At 40.6% G+C, this 19,805-nt stretch overlaps 1 protein-coding gene across 2 annotated transcripts in view; it reads left to right on the top strand.

The window, feature by feature from the left end:
• The window catches only part of nsd2 (nuclear receptor binding SET domain protein 2), a 99,111-nt gene that overhangs the window by 29,276 nt on the left and 50,030 nt on the right, over window positions 1–19,805 (top strand). For both annotated transcript variants that reach the window (XM_073042276.1, XM_073042275.1), the window contains exon 6: window positions 15,467–15,623. In XM_073042276.1, coding sequence (XP_072898377.1) covers window positions 15,467–15,623 — 157 coding nt within the window. The remainder of the gene's footprint in view (window positions 1–15,466; window positions 15,624–19,805) is intronic.

Below are 19,805 nucleotides of genomic sequence, written 5' to 3' on the forward strand. Positions count from 1 at the left end.
CTGATTGTAGTCTTTTGACCAGAAAGTCAAGCATCTAGTTACAGGGAGAGACGTTGACGTTCAGGATCTGGAGTCTGATGACGAGTTTGCTTAAAATTATTGTATTGATCATGGGGCTCTAGTCAACAAACAATAGTCTGACCTAGTTTATTTGCTGTCAGGGGTTCCAGAGGAGATGGGCCAGGGAGATTGCACTTGCCGTAGACCAGTTTTGGCAGTAGGTGAATTGCAGTGGGTTGTCTATTAGGCTGGAGTTAATATTTCAAACTGGTGGATGTAAGGGATGTAATGGTTTCAAAATGTAAGTGCTACCAGGCAGTGGTCATTAAGGCAAGTTATCTTGTTTTTCTTAAGTACTGGTACCACAGCGGTCTTTTTAAACAAGTGGGAATTTTAGATTGCAACATGGAGAGTCTGCAAATACCCCTACCAGCTGATCTGCACAGAGTCTAAGGACACTTGGGTACCAGCTGTGCCAGTTGCTTCCAAGGATTCACTATTAGAAGACTGATCTTGAATCTGCAACAGTGACTGTGAGTTCAGGTGCATTGGAGGCTTCAGGATAGGTGGTGACATTCTAATCCCCTTCGGTTCAAAGTGTACATATATTAAGCTCATCAGGAAGGGATGTGCTTTTGTCGACTATGCTGACTAACTTTGTTTCATAGACTATCATAGCATGTAAGCCCTGCCATAATTGACAGCTGGTGTGGGACTCTTATTTTGGTCTGATACTGTCCCTTGGCATTCCTGATAGCTTTATGGAGATTGTATCTTGATTTCTTATACAGATATCCTGTATCATTTCAGTTTTTGTTTGCATCAGGAAGAATGAGTGCAGTGTGGTGGTCTGATTTACCAAACTTGGAGGGCAGTGGAGCTGGTGCAGGGGTTGCTCAGTAGGCATCTTTGATGGTTATATAGCAATTGTCAACGATGTTTGGCCCACTGCTCAGATGGGTGAAGCACTTACTATATTAGTAATAAAAGTAGTACCCGAGTTACGAACATCCGACTTACAGACAATTCGTACTTGCGAACTGAGGAAGGAGAATGCCATCCGCCGTTTTAAATCAAATTGCTACGCCGTCCGCCATTTTAAGTTGGACTGCAAAGCCGTACGCTATTTTAAGTTGTTGCCGTTGACACTGTGTTGAGTGTTTAACTTTGTACTTGGCTTAAATTTTTCTTAATAAGATACATGCTGACCCCCCCCCCCCCGCCCCCGGTTCCGGTCAGATGGTAGCGCAGTGAGATCAGCGCCGGGCTCGAGAACGGAGGTTCGATCCAGTGACAGTTTGCTCCTGTGCCGGGTTGATGTTGATCCAGTGACTTCCATGCCGAGTTGTTGTTGAGCTCACAACTCGACCTCGTAAAAAGAAAAACATTGCCACCTCCAGTTTAAATACCACGCGGAATATTGTGGAGGATCAAATACCCAAACCCAGCACAGCCCCCGCTTGTCCCATTTAGCCTGTCTCAGTGCGGTAGTCCTTAGGACCCAGCAGACCTCGGGAGCCGGCGCCCGCAGTGTTTCTGTTCCATTGATGGGATGCGATCGTGATTGAAAATAAGGTGGAAATAATAAACCATTTGGAAAGAGGTGAAACACCATCGGTCATTGGAAAAGCATTAGGCTACAGTTGGTCAACGATCTGAACTATTTTAAAGGATAATGGATAAAGTGAGAATAATGGAGCATGTGAAACACCCTGCCCCAATGAAAGCTGCAATTATTACTAAGCAACACAGTGGTTTAATTATTGGAATACATACATTTTATATGCATGGAAAGGTAAAATATATACTATAAAGACAAACGTTTGACAAACTGAAGCTAAATAATACCGGATATACTTGTTCTGACTTGCATACAAATCCAACTTAAAGACGGACTGAGGAACGGAATTCGTACGTAACCCAGGGACTGCCTGTATACTCTTGGATGTTGATCTGGTTGAAGTTACCGTCAAGGCCATTGACCAGAGAGTATAGGTCATTGAGTGCAGGCCTCACATCTGCCTGTGGTGGGATGCAGACTGCTGTCAGGATAGCTGAACTTCTGTGGTAGGTAATATAGGTGACACTTCTCTATTAGATACTCCAGGCTGGATGAACAGGAATTTACCAGCACTATCTTGACAGAGCACCATGAGGTGTTGATTAGGAAACAACTTACCTTTGACTTTGCTCGAGGGTTTACAGTCGGCCCTCCTTATCCGCGAGAGATTGGTTCTGGGACCCCTCGCGGATACCAAAAAACACGGATGCTCAAGTCCCTTATTCAACCTGTCTCAATGCGGTGGACCTTAGGACCCAGCGGAACCCCAGACCTTATTTAACCTGTCTCAGTGTGATGGACATTAAGACCCAGCGGCGCAGCTCTGAATCTGCAGTGTTTCTGTTCACGAAAATAATTACAATCACAATTAAGAATAAAGTGGAAATAATAAAGCGATCGGAAAGAGGTGAAATGCCATCGGTCATTGGAGAAGCGTTAGGCTGCGGTCAGTCAAAGATCGGAACAATTTTAAAGGATAAAGTGAGAAAGGCCCTGCCCAGATGAAAGCTACAATTATTGCTAAGCAACGCAGTGGTTTAATTATTGGGTTTTGGGGTTTTGATCCTCCACATCAACCCGGCACGGTGGAGAGTGCACTTGATAGCGGTCTGTCACTAGATCGAGCTCGGGAACTTCCCGAGTCCAGCGCTGAAACATACGTTCTTAAGCGCTTTATATGCATAGAAAGGTAAAATATATACTAAGACAAATGCTTGACTAACTGATGCGAAATAATACTGGATGTACCTGTTCCGACTTGCTTAGTAAGAGAACTTCAGATTTTTTTCGATCCCGATCCACAATAACCCACGCACATCTTCCCGTATCCTTTAAATCATCTCCAGTTTACTTATAATACCTAATACAATGTAAATGCTATGTAAAATAGTTGTTATACTGCATTGTTCAGGGAATAATGACAAGGAAAAAGAAAGTGTGCATGCTCGAACAAGAAGTGCTGGAAGAGCACTTCTGGGTTTTCGCAATTTGCACATGCAGAATTTGCAGATAAGGAGGGCCGACTGTATTTATTTGGAGATACAGTGTGGAACAGGCACTTCCAGCCCAATGGTCTGCGCCACCCAGGAACCCACGCATTTAACCCTAGCCTAATCACAGGACCATTTTATAATGACCAATTAACCAACCAAGCAGACTGCTGTGCATCATATCTAAGTTTAAGGGCTAATGGAACTGGAGTCATTCAGGCTTTGAAAAATATTCTTCTAATGCCTTGTGATTTATGGATAATCTTTGGGGCCAATATTTGGGGAGGGAATTTTTCTCTTACTTTCCAATGTTTTGCTGAGGTTACTTAATGTCACAAGTCTTTGTGATTTTTTTTTTCCCCACCTCATTTTGAATTTGCTTTTTTTTTGGTTCGTGATTGGTCCAAGGTTGAAATGAAATCTGAACATGCATGCTCCTGGCATTACTTAAATTGAGCATCAGTGAGCAATTTACTGGTAAATAACTCAAAGCAATTACAACATTTGCCTGTTGATTGTCAGTATGTTTAGGGTGCTAATTGACCAGATTGGAATTGTTCTGCATTTTTCAGTGGGATGTACTAAAGTAATTCATTGTGAGAATCCTAGGCATTCTGTGAGATCTACTCACTAAAAGAACTCAAAAATAATTAGTTGAAATCATAATAATTTTAGGTTGTTTCATAGTCCATAATAATGAAAGGATGAGAATGTATTCTTACTTTGTCTCCAGTCATTACTACAAGTTACAATGTACTACACATGCTTCTTGTACACTAAAGTTTTTTGCTATAAGAGACAGCACAGCTGAGTTTATTTCTGCCTAACATTTTTTTCTGCATTTTACAGTTAAAGCTCGTGTGTGTTGATTAACTATGGGATCCATAATTTATTTCTTTGTTATAACTTTTGCTTTTTCATCTTGCCCAACTTCAGCATCAGGTTTGAAATAGGAAATTACATTACACTGGTGCATTATATAAAATTGATATCTGATCTTTCTGGTTTCTTGACTTGTTTACTAAACCTAGCAACTTTTATAGTTCTTACTAGACAATGGGGTGACCCGTTGGGGCACTGTTTGAGAGAAAGGTAGTGCAATCTGATGTGACCAGAATGAATTTTCCTGAATGCTATTGGTATTGCTTTGCTTTGGAAATTGAAGAAGAAAAAACAGTTTATTGAAGAAGAAGAAGAAGAAGAAAGATGTGTAGCAAGACAAATATAGCTCCTCATTTATTGAAGGACACTTCTGATGGCAACATTTCTGGTTGATCTGCCACCCTTGTGCCTCTCGTTATCATTCTGGAGACGTGCAGTCCTTTTTTAAAAAAATTTTTTATTAGCTTTTCAAAACATTTTACAAAATTAAAAACCCCAAATCCCAATGAGGAGCATTAATACAGTGCAAGATTAAGCATACAATAACAATATGCTACAAAGGAAGAGAATTTAACAAAAAAGCACCTAAATTAAAGACAAGTAAGCTTAGTGTCCTCCCCAAACCCCACAACACAAGAAAAAAACAACAACAACTCCAGACCAACCACCACACAATATAAAGAGTATAAGTCCGGACAGTCAAACTCCCAGACTGTGAATACACTTAGCAACAGAGGATAATAATGCCTACTACCAGAAAAAAAAGGGAGCTGAAAGCAAGGGACCGAAAAGAAGAAAAAAAAACCCTAGTCAGGAGGAAGGTTATGAAAGTACTCGATAAAAAGTCCCCAGACCTTATGGAACTTTAGGTCCAAGCAAGCCATAATGTCGTTAAGCCATTGTGCATGAGTGGGCGGGGCAACATCTCTCCATCTAAGGAGGATCAAGCGTCTCGCCAGGAGAGAGGCAAAGGATAGTATTTGGCATTTGGTCGGACCCAGACATAAATCTGTCTCGCCCCAAAAACCGAACAGAGCAATTAAGGGGTTAGGTTCTAGGTGCTGATTCAGAATACCCGATAATGTAGTGAAGACATCTTTCCAGAATTTCTCCAAGCTAGGACAGAACCAGTACATATGGATGAGAGAGGCTACGCCCCTCTTGCATTTATCACAGAGCGGACTAATGCCAGGGTAGAATCGAGATAGTTTAGATTTAGACATATGGGCTCTATGAACAATCTTAAACTGTAAAAGGCAATGGCGAGCACAAAGGGAGGTTGAGTTAACCGATTTGAGAACTGAGTCCCAGCTCTCCTCGGATAAGGAGATATTTAAATCCTGCTCCCAGGCCATTTTAATTTTATCCACAGGGGCCCGTCGTAAGGCTGCTAGTTTATCTCGGATAATTGATATTAAACCTTTACCTAGTGGATTAATGGAAAGAAATAGGTCCATAGCATTTTTCGCAGGCATTTCAGGAAAGTTAGGAATTAAAGGAGCAGTAAAGTGTCGGATTTGGAGATATCTGAAAAAGTGAGCGTTAGGCAGGTTGAACTTAACAGAGAGCTGCTGAAAAGAAGCGAAGCGATTATCAATGAAGAGATCTTCAAAATGTCTAATGCCCTTCCTGTACCAAACATGGAATGCTGAATCGTACGTAGTAGGTAAAAAAAGGTGATTATGTGCGACAGGGCTAGAAACAGAAAACCCCTGGAAACCATAGCATTTCCTGAACTGAGCCCATATACGCAAAGTGTGTCTAACCAGAGGATTAGCTATTGATCTGGGCAGACTGCTAGGGAGTGCAAAGCCAAGAAGTGCTGATATAGATAATTCTTTAGTGGAGCTCAACTCCATTGCCACCCAGTTAGGGCACTCGGGTTGACCGTGGAAGAAAGACCAGAAGGCAGCACAACGTATATTAGCTGCCCAGTAATATAAGCGAAAGTTAGGTAAAGCCATGCCACCCTCTTTTTTAGATTTTTGGAGGTGGATTTTATTAATTCTAGAGTGCTTATTCTTCCACAGATATGACAAAATAATAGAGTCTAAGGAATCAAAAAAAGATTTAGGAATAAAAATTGGGATAGATTGAAATAAGTATAAAAATTTGGGGAGAACATACATTTTAACAACATTAATACGACCTACCGAGGACATAGATAGAGGTGACCATTGTACCAGACTCTGTTTTATAGCATATGAAAGATTGACAAAGTTTTCACGAAAGAGATCTTTAAACTTCCTTGTGACTGTAATTCCAAGATAAGTACCGGGTAAATTGATTATGGACTACTTTAAAAGGGAGATCACGAAATATTAGTTCTTGTGCTTCTTTATTAATTGGGAAAAGTTCACTCTTATGTAAGTTGAGTTTATAGCCAGAGATCTGGCTAAACTGGTCAAGAAGTGAAAACGTTAGAGGTAAGGATGTAGACGGATTTGAGAGAAAGAGTAATAAGTCATCAGCATAGAGAGAAACTTTATGCTCAACACCCCCTCTCCAAATCCCGGTCAATTCAGGACAATTTCGAAATGCTATCGCCAGAGGTTCTATAGCCAAATCAAAGAGAAAGGGACTTAAGGGGCATCCCTGACAGGTGCCACGTTTGAGATTAAATACTTGGGATTTCTGAAAATTAGTTAGAACAGAAGCAGTAGGACACAGGTACAGCAATTGGATCCAAGAGATGAAACTTTGGCCGAGGTCAAATTTTTCTAAGACTGCAAAAAGGTAGTTCCACTCTATACGATCAAATGCTTTCTCCGCATCAAGGGAGATAACACATTCAGGAGACCCAGTTGGAACTGAGTATAAAATATTAAATAGACGCCGAATGTTAAAAAAAGGGAGACGGTTTTTAATAAAGCCTGTTTGGTCATCAGAGATAATGGAGGGAATAACGGTTTCTAATCTATGAGCCAACACTTTAGCTAAGATCTTTACATCAACATTGAGCAGAGAGATCGGCCTGTACAAGGAACACTCTGTTGGGTCTTTGCCCTTTTTTAAAAGAAGAATAATAGATGCCTCATTGAAAGAGGGTGACAATTTGCCGTAATTAAACGAGTCAGATAATACTGAAAGTAACTGAGAAAGAAGTGAAGAGAATGATTTATAAAATTCCACAGGGAACCCATCAGGTCCAGGAGATTTCCCTGAGGACAGTGCAGAAATTGCAAAAGATATTTCTTCTGGTGATATAGTTTGGCTTTGAAATCAGATGAAAGTGAGGGGATATTCAGATTCTGTAAAAATTGATCCACAGAGATATTGTCATTCAGAGATTCAGAGGAATAAAGCCGAGAATAAAAAAATTTAAATGCGTCATTAATTTCTAAATGATCCGATGTAAAGTCTCCGTTCTCCTTCCGGATCTTTGTAATATGTTGTTTGGCTTTGGAACGCCTCAGCTGATTGGCTAGGAATTTACCAGACTTATCCCCATGAATGTAAAAGCGGCTCTTGCTTTTGAGAAGTTGGCGTTCGACAGGTTGAGTGGACAGAAGGTTAAATTTAGTTTGGAGTTCAACGCGCTTCTTGTATAATTCAGGGTTCTTAGTTTGGGCATATATTTGATCCAAATCTTTAATCTGGTTAATGAGGTCTGCTCGATCTACACGGGATCTTCTGTTGAGATTTGCTGTGTAAGAGATTATTTGACCCCTCAGATATGCTTTCATGGCATCCCAGACTATCTGGGATGGCACTTCAGGTGATGTATTAGTGTTAAAATAAAAGGTTATCTGATCCTTAATAAATTTTACGAAATCATCATCCGATAATAAAGTTGAATCGAACTGCCAGTGTTTATTCCTCTGAGGGAGACCAGGAAAGTTCAGAGAGAGGGTAATTGGGGCATGGTCAGAAATCAGTATACTCTGATAGTCACAAGAGTGGGCAAATGAGATAAGTTGGTTATCGAGTAAGAAATAGTCAATTCTAGTGAAGGTATGGTGAACATGTGAGAAAAAAGAATAATCTCTCTCCGTAGGATGGAGGAAACGCCATATATCAGAGATACCAAAATTAGAGAGAAACGATTGAATAGCTAAGGCAGATTTAGTAGGTGATCTGGTGACAGAGGACGATCGGTCCCGTTTAGGATCCAACCAACAGTTGAAGTCACCACCCAGTATAAGAGAGTATGAGTTTAAGTCTGGTAGTGAGGGAAAAAAACCATTCAAAAAAGTTAACATCATCAAAGTTGGGGGCATACAGGTTTGCTAGTGCAACTTCAGTGTTATATAGTTTACCAGAAACAATAATAAAATGGCCATTTGTATCAGATATTTTATTATGGAGTTCAAAAGGAATATTTGAGTTAATAAGAATGGAAACTCCCCTAGCTTTAGCGGCAAAGGATGAATGAAAATGCTGACCCGCCCACTTTGACAGAAACCGGGAGTTATCAAAACAACGAATATGAGTTTCTTGGAGGAAAGCAATGTCAGCTTTGAGTTGTTTGATATGTGAGAATACCTTCCTCCTTTTAACAGGGTGGTTCAATCCCTTTACATTCCAGCTCACGAATTTAAGTGCACTAGCCATTATCAATTACTAATGCATAAAAGGCAGCAGGCATATAAAAAGTCAAGCAGTACAATAGCAGTCTGGGTGCAGAGATGTAAACATAGATTCATAAGGTCAAAATATAAACATGTCCTGAGCAATAAAGAGATGTTGGAACTGGAAAATCCACCCCACCTGCACAACCCAAAACTAGATGGCTACCAAAACAAGTAGCTAGCTCTACCAAAAAAATTAACCCAAATACAACTTCCAGATCTGTGTCATTAACAACAGTTCCATATAAATACTATAGCAAATAGTAACTAGTTTATGCACTAGAAAACATAACTACAGATTAGAACACCTTCTGCAGAAATATAAAACTTAGTACAGAGAAAATCGGAAGAAAACCAAAACTAACCTACCCGCGAAAAATTATAGAAGAATAAAGTAAGAGAAAGGGAAAAAAAAGGTAAGAAAGAAAAAGAAAAAAGAGGAGGAAGGGGAAAATTATAAATTCAAGACGAGTATTTATCAACCATTTACAGAGAAGGGAGAAAAAAATTCAGAGATTAGAAAAAAGGGGTGAAGAAAAGAAGGAAAAAAAATAGATATTTAAAACAAAGGAAAAATAAATCAGCAATTGAACTGAACCGACAAACAGGGAGGCCTTCACTAAAGACTTCGAACCTCCAAAACAAGTTAGAGTTAGTTGTAGGACTCTGTAGGTAAAGTTATACAAGAATAAAAATAGATTACACACACACCAAATCCCGGGAGAGATTGTCAACAGCACTTAAAGTTTCAATGAATAATGTCTGAGTGATTCAAGTGAATTCCGAGTCCAGAAAAAGTAATTTTACTACGAGGAGTACTTATCCACCATTTTAGGAGGTCCGATCAGATTCCGAAGATGACTGGATAGCTGGAAGACTTGCCACAAACGCTTCAGCTTCCTTCGCTGATTTGAACCACTTGTATTTCCCGGTATTAAGCTTGATTCTTAGATCGGCAGGGTTACGAAGAGAAGGTTTGAAACCACGATCAAAAAGCACTTTCATTGCGCCTTTAAACTCAGCGCGCATCTTTAAGGTCTGGGGTGCAAAATCTTCCACAAAGCGAATGGTTGTATCCTGGAAAGGAAAAGACCCCCTGCGACGCGCCTCTACAATCAGACTGTATTTTACCTGGTATTGATGGAAACACAAGATTACTGGTCGCGGGCGGGAGCCCAGAATTCCGGGGGGAACTTAAACTCTGTGTGCCCGTTCGAGCTCGGGCGGCTTCGGAAGCAAATCTTTCCCGAATAACTCACAGAGAAATTCGGCGAAAAACTTCACGGTTGATCCCTTTTCGGTCGCCTCTGGCAATCCAAGAATTCTGCTGCGATTTTCGAGATCCACCATTTTGGAAAGAAGTTTGTTAGATTTTTCCTCTAAGCTGGAACAGAGAGTCTCCAAGTATCGAACACGACTTTCTAAATCTTCAGAAGTCGAATCAATGCGAGATAAGTGGTCAGCATGTTTGTCCACTTTATCGTTGATCCGATCCAGTTTGTCTTCTAACTGTTTGAAAGCGGTTTTAAATTCCTTTAAGATTTCGTCTCGGAGCTTTCCGAGCGCAACCAGCGTCTCGTCCGACGGGGTCATAGCTTCTTTTCTCCCGGATTTAGAACTCTTGCTAGACATTGTAAGTTAGATATATTCACAGGCAAGTAAGAGATACCGAAATAATTCCTAACTAAGGTTTAAAAAATGGAGACATTTAGTGCAAAGATAGCGACAGTAACGGAACAAAAGTTTGGAGCAGCTAAACAATCGCCATCTTACCGGAAGTCCCCCACGTGCAGTCCTTTCATGTGCCGAATCTTCATCTCTTCTGCTGTTTGTTCTTTGTCTCTGATCTTGGAGACATGCATTTCTCAGCTCCTTTGTCTCTTCCTCCCCCCTCCTCCTGTGCCAGTTGTTGTCATTCTGGAGACGAGCATGCCTCTTTTCCTCTGTCTCTTCTTCTCGTATCTTTTTTGTCCTGATTCTTTGATCCTGGAGTCGTGCGGCCCTGGCCTCATCCAATTGTTGTTCTCTCCCTCTCCTTGCCGCTTCCCGACGACATTTGGCATCATCTCTTGACCATAAGATCCCCCTTTTTCCACGCGGCATAATTAGGCTGACCATTTTTGTTCACCCTAATGCTGGATGGAAGATTTGAAGCAGTAATACCAAAGGAAGCTGTGATGATGTGGTTGGTGCTCTGCTAAATGGACGTGATATAGTCAGTGCTGTCTTTTGACTGCAGCAAAGGCTTTTATGGGTGTCTCGAAGTACGTCATTAGGGGTTAGGGGATGTTACGGCATGCTTAAATTTAGAGAAGATCCAATGTTCAGTTTTTGAATCTAGTCAAGACTTTTATACATTAAGGACCATTTTTGAGTTATTTTCAAAACCTTTGATTTGTTGTGAAAATACAGATAGTAGCTAATAATATATCTTATTATATGGTAAGGGATTCTTCCCCCTTTGTTTTTGCTTTTCCTAACAGCTCTGACTTTGGTAGTGGGTTTAGATTTTTTTCTGTATAACAATATTATTATATTTCAGTATTACAATTTAATTTAATTTTTATGAATACAGGGTTTTGTGATTGTAACTGTATTTTTTAATACAATGTGTTTGGTACTTTTTTTTACTTTTATATCTTCTTGTACTCTGTGTTCCTTTATGCAGAAACTAATAAAATTATTGAAGGAGAAGTACGTCATTACACTAAGATTTTATGATCTTTTATTGATGGGTGGCAGATCTATCCCAATCCTGCACATGCTGATGGTGATTTGTGACCGCTCAAAATAGAGCTGCCCTGCCCTTTTGCTCCGGTTGGTGTCGCTGCTGAGGCTGGTCATGTGCATGCATCTTGGTGCCGTGTCCCGATTTCCATGATGGTGGATCGGCTCTTGGATGAAAACAGGGCAGTTGATTTTGGGGAATGAACAATTTTAGACGAACATATAACCCTGAACTTTGCCTGCATTCTGTAAGTTAGTGCATTTTAAGTCGATTTAGCCAAAAATAGTGCTGTTGTAATGCATCGTTTGCGCTAATTGGAGGTCACAGTCAGGCAGAGCATGAGAGTTTTAGTAGTATATAGATTTATATGACTGAGGGTTCTCATTTATGTGGAGGATTACAAATAAGACTATAAGAAATCGGAACAGAATACAGCCATTTGAGCCATCGTGTCTGATTTATTATCCTTTTCAACCCCATTCTCCTGCCCAAGCAAGAGCCTGTCAACCTCTGCTTTAAGTATACAGTCGGCCCTCCTTATCCGTGGATACCAAAATTCGCGGATGCTCAAGTCCCTTATTTAACATGTATCAGTTTGGTGGTCTTTAGGACCCAGCAGTACCCTGGACTTTATTTAACGTCTCTATGCAGTGGACATTAGGACCTGGCAGTGCAGCTCTGAATCCGCAGTGTTTCTGTTCACGAAAATAATCACGATCGCGATTGAAAATAAGGTGGAAGTAATAAAGCAACTGGAAAGAGATGAAACACCATCGGTCATTGAAAAAGCGTTAGGCTACAGTCGGTCAACGATCAGAACAATTTTAATGGAGCATGTGAAAGGCCCTGCCCCGATGAAAGCTACAATTATTACTAAGCAACACAGTGGTTAAATTATTGAAATACGTATGTTTCTTAAGTGTTTTATATGCATAGAAAGGTAAAATATGTACTAAGAAAAACGTTTGACTAACTGACGCTAAATAATACCGGATGTACCCGTTCTGACTTCAAATCCGACTTAAAGACGGACTCAGGAATGGAACTCATTCATAACCTGAGGACTGCCTGTACTTTTAAGTCATTGCTCGATTACTTATAATACCTAATACAATGTAAATGCTATGTAAATAGTTGTTATACTGTATTGTTCAGGGAATAATGACAAAAAAACATAGTCTGTACATACTCAAGCATCGAGTGCTGGAGAGAGAACTTCTGGATTTTCCCGATCCACGGTTGGTTGAATCTGCGCATACGGACTCCGCAGATAAGGATGGCCAACTGTACGCAATGACTTGGCCGGCACAGCTGTCTGTAGCAATGAATTCCACAGATTCACCATCTTCTGGCTGAAGAAATTTTTCCTTGTCTCTTTTCTAGCCCCCTCAAAATGAATGCTAGTATTGCATTCGCCTTTTTTACCATCAACTCAACCTGCAAGTTAATCTTTAGTGAATCCTGCACAAGGACTCCCAAGTCCCTTTCGCCTCTGGTTTTTGAATTTCTCCTCATTTAGAAAATAGTCCACGCCTTTATTCCTTCTACCAAAGTGCATGACCTTTCCCCACGCTGTATTCCATTTGCAACTTCTTTGCCCATTCTCCTAATCTCTAACTCCTGCAAACAGTTTCCTCAACATTACTGTCCTCCTCCTTTGTATCGTCTGCAAACTTGGCCCCAAAGCCATCAATTCCTTCATCCATATCATTTGCATAAAACATGAAAAAAGCAGTCCCAACACCGCCCCCTGTGACACCACTAGTCACCAGCTGCCAACCAGAAAAGGACCCCTTTATTCCTACTCTTTGCCTCCTGCCATACAGCCAATCTTCTATCCATGCTAGTTTCTTTACTGTAATACCATGGGCTGTTACCTCATTAAGCAGCCTCATGTGTTACATCTTATCAAAGGCCTTCTGAAAGTCCAAATAAACAATATCTACTGACTCTCCTTTGGCCCATTTTGTCATGTGTCTCCAAATACTCCAAAACCTCATCCTTAATAATACACTCCAGCATCTTACCAACCACTGAAGGCAGCCTAACTGGCCTATAAATTCTTTTGCCTCCCTCCCTTCTTAAAGAGTAGAATGACTTTTGCAATTTTTAGTCCTGCAGAGTGATATCAGTACTAATACCTCCACAAGCTTGTCATCTCCAAACGTTATCCTGAAAGAGTACCAGCGGAGAATCTGGAACGCAGCAATGGGGAAATCTGGTATATTCCACATCATGATGTTTATCACACCAGAAAAGGGAGGTTTCATGTTGTTTTTGGCTGTGGATGGACTTTACAAGGGATATCTGTTCGTGCTCAGCTTTTACAAGGACCAGATCTTACTAGTGCACAGATGGAGTCATAACAAGATTTGGAAAAGAAACAGTGGTGATTATGTAAGATGTTGAATCAATCTTTCAAGAGGTTAAAGTACCAGCAGAAGATGTAGACCTACTGAGGTTTCTTTGGTGACCTGTTGGTGGACTTTTAAATTGATGGTACATGTGATTGGAGCAACTTCATTACCAAGCTGTGCCAATTTCACTCTTAGGAAATTTGCAGAAGATAATAAACAGTTCAGCTGCAAGGTGGTGGATAAAGTTTTACGTTGCTTTTATGTTGATGACCACCTTACATCAGTATCCTATGAGGAAGAAGTAGTGTCTCTCTATCATGACCTGTAAGAAAGGTCCTCAAATCTACCATGAAGGTACAGAATCTTGATGAAGTGGGTTTTCACACAGTTCTTTGTGAAGTAGAGACTATTATCAATGATTGTGTGATTACTAAAGCATCACCTGATCCAAATGATTTGGAAGCATTAATATCCAACCTTCTGTTGCTTCTGAGGAACTCACCACCCTTACCGATGGGAGTTTTCCAAAAGGAAGCTATTTCTGCTTGTCGTAGATGGAAGCAAGTCCAATCCATGTCAAACTTGTTTTGGAAATGACGAGTCAAGAATTATTTACCACAGCTACGGGAACATTCAAAACGGTCAGGTATAAGATGCAATTTCCTCCCAGGAGATATGCTTATAGTTGATGACATTGTGCCTCAAAACTCATGGATCATAGGAAGAATCATTCAAGTCTTTGCATGCTGAAGAGGATTTGTGTGGCAGGTATGCATCAAGACCAAGACCAAATGTCTGGATCGACTTGTAACCAATTTCTGTTCTAGAGGCTTAAGGAGCTGCAGCTCTAAAATCTTCATGATTTTGTCTTGATAGAAAGTGGTGGTAACGATCATTCTGTACTGAGCTAAGTTCTGGTAACCTCTGGCTGAGATGATTGTTGCATGACTTGTTTGGAAGAAGAAAGAGGACATATGTATAAATTTCATTTTTCCTATTTTGTTTTTAGTATGTAGTTGTGCTTATTATAGTATAATAATTAAAGCCATGTATCTATTTTCTACCTGTATTGTACTTTGTGTTGCATGTTTATCATGGGTAGTTAGTCCTATGATCCAGTTGTCCCCAACCACCGGGCCGTGGACCGGTACCAGGCTGCAAAGCATGTGCTACTGGGCCATGAGGAAATAATATGATTTGGCGGTGTGAAACAATATGTGTCAGCTGCACTGGTTGGGGACCACTGCTATAAATCCCTTCAACCAGCTCACAGAACCCATGGCAACTGAAGTAGATGAAGAATCCTCTCAGAATAAGATGTATTAACCCTAAATATAAGGGGGTAAATCAAACAAATTTGCAGTTAAAGTAGAAATTAACTGTTCGCAGTCAGCAGGAAAGCATGGCACAGCAAGGTAATGTACAAAAGAATCTGGTTAAATCTTTGGAAAAACATTACTTTATACCAGCAGCATCAAAAATAGGGGACATATATTTAAAGTAATTAGTTGAAGGATTAGAGAACAGACAAGGAAAATATTTTTTCTTCACTTACAAGGTGATTGGTGGCTGGGATTCTGAAGGGTGGTGTGAATCCATGTAGGTCTGTATCCGGGGAGCTGCTGGAAGGTGAGGTTAGCCCTTGCTCATCTATCATGAACAGATTAGATGGCTTGCCCATATTCTGTGTAGTAAATACTCTGTCGTATCAACTAATGGGATCATTTTCTTTTATCTTCTGTGTAATATAGTGTAATTTTTATGTTTCATCTTTCTATACTGTTAGTGTGTAATATTTTGAGTAACATGGATTAATCCTACGTGTGTGCTTGCTTCAAATGAGCAAAATAAATCTGAAATATTTTTTACATTTGTAGTTAACTGAAGAACGTCCAGATGCTTCTGCTGAGGAGATTGAAGAGTTGCTTGAGTCTCAGTGGGCTTTGCTGAGTGATAAACAGCGAGCACGTTACAATACCAAGTTCTCTATAGTTACTCCAGTTACAGAGCACAAATCACCTTCATCAGGTTCAAGTAAGTGTAAGCTGTTAGTTGTGACCTGTGCTTAAGTTTTTTTTATTCGTATGACTGGTGAATGTTTCGATTTGTTCTTGTTTAACTTCAAGCATATCAGATTAGATTCAGACTAAGGTGAAATGAAAGCTCAAATGTATGGTATTTCTAAGCCCTTTTGATGAGACAGGTGAGTGATTGCATCAGATGGACGAGTAAACTGGATACTTAAACTGAGTTAAATTGGAATCCAGTCCAGTTTTCTGATGGCATGTTATAGAGTCATTGAAAACTACAACACAGAAACAGGCCCTTTGGCCTATCTAGTCCGTGCCAAACCATTTAAACTGCCTAGTTCCATCAACCTGAACTCAGACCATAGCCCTCTATATCCCTCCCATCCATGTAACTATACAAACTTCTCTTGAATGTTGAAATCGAAATTGCATTTACCACACTCTCAACACCCTCTGAGTGAAGGAAGTTCCTCTTCTTGTTCCCCATAACCATTTCACCTTTCACCCTTAACCCATGACCTCTAGTTGTAGACTCTTACAACCTCAGTAGGAAAAGCCTGTTTGCATTTACTCTTTCTATATCTCTCATCATTTTGTATACCTCTATCAAATCTCCTGAGATATTTAAATACTTCGCTTCAGTATTCACGGGGGGAAAATGGACCTTGGCAATTCTGGGGATGACTTGCAGCAGACTGAAGCACTTGAGCATATAGACATTAAGAAAGAGGATGGACTGGAACTTATTGAAAAAAAATTAAGTTCTGTAAGTCACCAGGACCAGATGAGATATACCCCAGGCTACTGTGGCAAGTGAGGGAGGAGATTGCTGAGCCTCTTGCGATGATGTTTGCATCATCAGTAGGGACAGGAGAAGTACCAGAGGATTGGAGGGTTGAAAATGTTGTTCCCTTGTTCAAGAGGGGAGTAGAGGTAACCCAGTAAATTATAGACCAGTGAGTCTGACTTCAGTGGTGGGAGAAAGTTGGTGGAGAAGATCCTGAGAGGCAAGACTTATGAGCATTTGGAGAGGCATAATCTGATTAGGGATAGTCAGTATAGCTTTGTCAAAGGTGGGTCATGCCTTACGAGCCTGATTGAATTCTTTGAGGATATAACAAAATACAATTGATGAAAGTGGAGCAGTGGATGTAGTGCATATGGATTTCATTAGGGCATTTGATAAGGTTCCCCACGCAAGGCTCCTTCAGAAAGTAAGGAGACATGGGACCCAAAGAGACCTTGCTTTGTGGATCCAGAATTGACTTGCCCACAGATGGTTCTTATTCTGCATGGAGGTCAGTGACCAATGGTGTTCCACAAGGATCTGTTCTGGGATTCCTCCTTTTTGTGATTTTAATAAGTGACCTGGGTGAGGGAGTAGAAGGGTGGGTTAGTAAATTTGCTGATGACACAAAGGTTGGGGGTGTTGTCAGATGATGTGACAGTGGGACATCGATAGGATGCAGAACTGGGCTGAGAAGTGGCAGATGGACTTTCAACCCAGATAAGTGTGAAGTGGTCAAATTTGAGGACAGAATATAATATTAATGGTAAGACTCTTGATCAAGCCCTACTTGGAGTACTGTATTCAGTCTGGTCACCTCACTACAGGAAGGATGTGGAAACTATAGAGAGAGTGCAGAGGAGATTTACAAGGATGTTGCCTGGATTGGAGAGTGTACTGTATGAGAATAGTTTGAGTGAACTTGACCTTTTCTCCTTGAAGCAACGGAGTATGAGAGGTGACCTGATAGAGGTGTATAAGATGATGAGGGGCACTGATCGTGTGGATAGGCAGAGGCTTTTTCCCCATGGGTAAAATGGCTAACATGTGGGGGCATAATTTTAAAGTGCTTGGAAATAGGTACCAAGGGGATGTCAAGGGTGAGTTTTTCCACACCAAGAGTGGTGGGTGCATGGAAACGGATACAATAGGATCTTTAAGAGCTTCTTAGATAGGTACATGGAGCTTAGAAAAATAGAGGGCTGTGCACTGAGAAAATTCTAGGCAGCTTCTAGAGTAGGTTACATGGTTGGCACAACATTGTGGGCCGAATGGCCTGTAATGTGCTGTAGATTTCTATGTTCTATGCTCTCAAGCTTCTGCATTCTGGGGTTTAATCCTAACACGTTCAACCTTTCCCTATAACTTAGGTCCTCAAGTGCCAGCAATATCTTTGTAAATTTTCTCTGTACTCTTTCAGACTTACTTGCATCTTTTACTGTAGGTAGGTGACCAAACCTGGGCACAATACTCCACATTAGGCCTCACCAACGTCTTATACAAATTCAACATAACATCCCAACTCTTATACTCAATACGTTGATCATAATACTTTGATTTGGCCAATATGCCAAAAGCTTTCTTTATGACACTATCTATATGCGATGCCACTTTCAATGAACTATGGACCTGTATTCCCTGATCCCTTTGTTCTACCACAATCCCCAGTGCCGACCACTCACTGAGTAACACTACCCTGGTTGGTTCTTCCAGAGTGCAACACCTCCCACCTGTTTTCATTAAATTCCATCTGCTATTTTTCAGCCTATTTATTTTTAATTTTTAATTTTTTTTCTCCAACTGGTCCAGATCCCACTGCAAGCTTTAATGGTTGCAAAATTTGCTTATCCAGTTAACCATATTATCATCCAGATTTTTGATATAGATGACAAACAACAGACCCGCTGTCAATCCCTGCAGCCTCCAGTCAGAAAAGGAACCATCTAATACCACTCCCTGGCTTCTTCCACGAAGCCAATGTCTAATCCAGTTTACTATCTTGTCTTTAATGCTAGTCAACTGAACCTTGACCACACCCCCTCCCCACCACCCCGTGCAGGACCTTGCCTTCATCAACTTTTCTGGTAACATTCTCAAAAAAACTCTAAGATGGTTAGACATAATGTATCACGCACAAGGTCATTCTGACTATCCCTAATCAATCTGTCTATTCAAATACTCACACGTTCAATCCCTTAGAATACTTTCCAATAACTTTCCCAATACTGATGTCAGGCTCACTGGCTTATAATTTCCTAGTATATTCGTAGAGCCTTTCTTAAATAGCAGAACAACATTAGGAATCTCCAGTTCCTCACCTGTCACTAAAGATGATTTAAATATCCCTGCTAGGGCCTCTACAATTTCTGAATTTGCTTCACATAGGGTCCAAGGAAATGCCTTGTCAGGTCCTGTGGACTTGTCCACAATGATTTGCCTCAAGACAGAAAATACCTCCTCCTCTGTAACCTGTATCGGGTCCATTACCTCACTGCTGCTTTGCCTCACTTCTGTAAACATTGTATCTGTCTCCTGAGTAAATACAGATGCAAAAAATCCATGTAAGATTTCTGCCACCTCTTTTGGCTCCATGCATAGATTACCATTCTGGTCTTCCAGAGGACCAATGTTGTCCTTTGCAATCCTTTTGCTCTTAACATGTTGAAAGAAGCCCTTGAGAATTCTCCTTCACCATGTCTGCTAGAGCATCCTCATGTCTTCTTTTAGCCGTCCTAATTTCTTAAGTGTTCTCTTGCATTTCTTATACTCAATTACCTTTTTTTTTTAACTACCTACTTGTACCTGCTATACCTCTATACCTTTTTTCCATAACCAGGGCATTAATATCTCTCAAACCAAGGTTTCCCTAAACCTGTTATCCTTGTCTTTTATACTGACAGGCACATCCAAAATTTCTCCTACTGACCAAAATATACCTTTGCCAGAAAATTGCCTGTCCCAATCCACACTTACCAGGTCCTTTCGATACCATCAACCTTGGCCTTTCTCCAAGTTAGAATCCCAACCCGAGGACCAGACCTATCCTTTTTCATAATTACCTTGAAAGTAATGGCATTATGATCACGGGATGCAGAGTGTTCCCCTGTCACCTGCCCTGTCTCATTCCCAAATAGGAGATCAAGTATTGCACTCTCTTTCATTGGGACTTCTATGTACTGATTTTAATGAAACTTTCCTGAATACATTTGACAAACTCTATCTCATCTAGTCCTTTTACAGTACAGGAGTCCCAGCCAATATATGGAAAGTTAAAATCACATACTATCACAGCCTTGTGTTTCTTGCAACAGTCTGCAGTTTGTCTACAAATTTGTTCCTCTAAATCTCGCAGACTGTTGGGTGATTTATAATAGGTACCCATTAATGTAGTCATACCAT

The sequence above is a fragment of the Hemitrygon akajei genome, chromosome 4, assembly GCF_048418815.1.
Source record: "Hemitrygon akajei chromosome 4, sHemAka1.3, whole genome shotgun sequence".
NCBI classification, from domain to species: Eukaryota; Metazoa; Chordata; class Chondrichthyes; order Myliobatiformes; family Dasyatidae; genus Hemitrygon; species Hemitrygon akajei.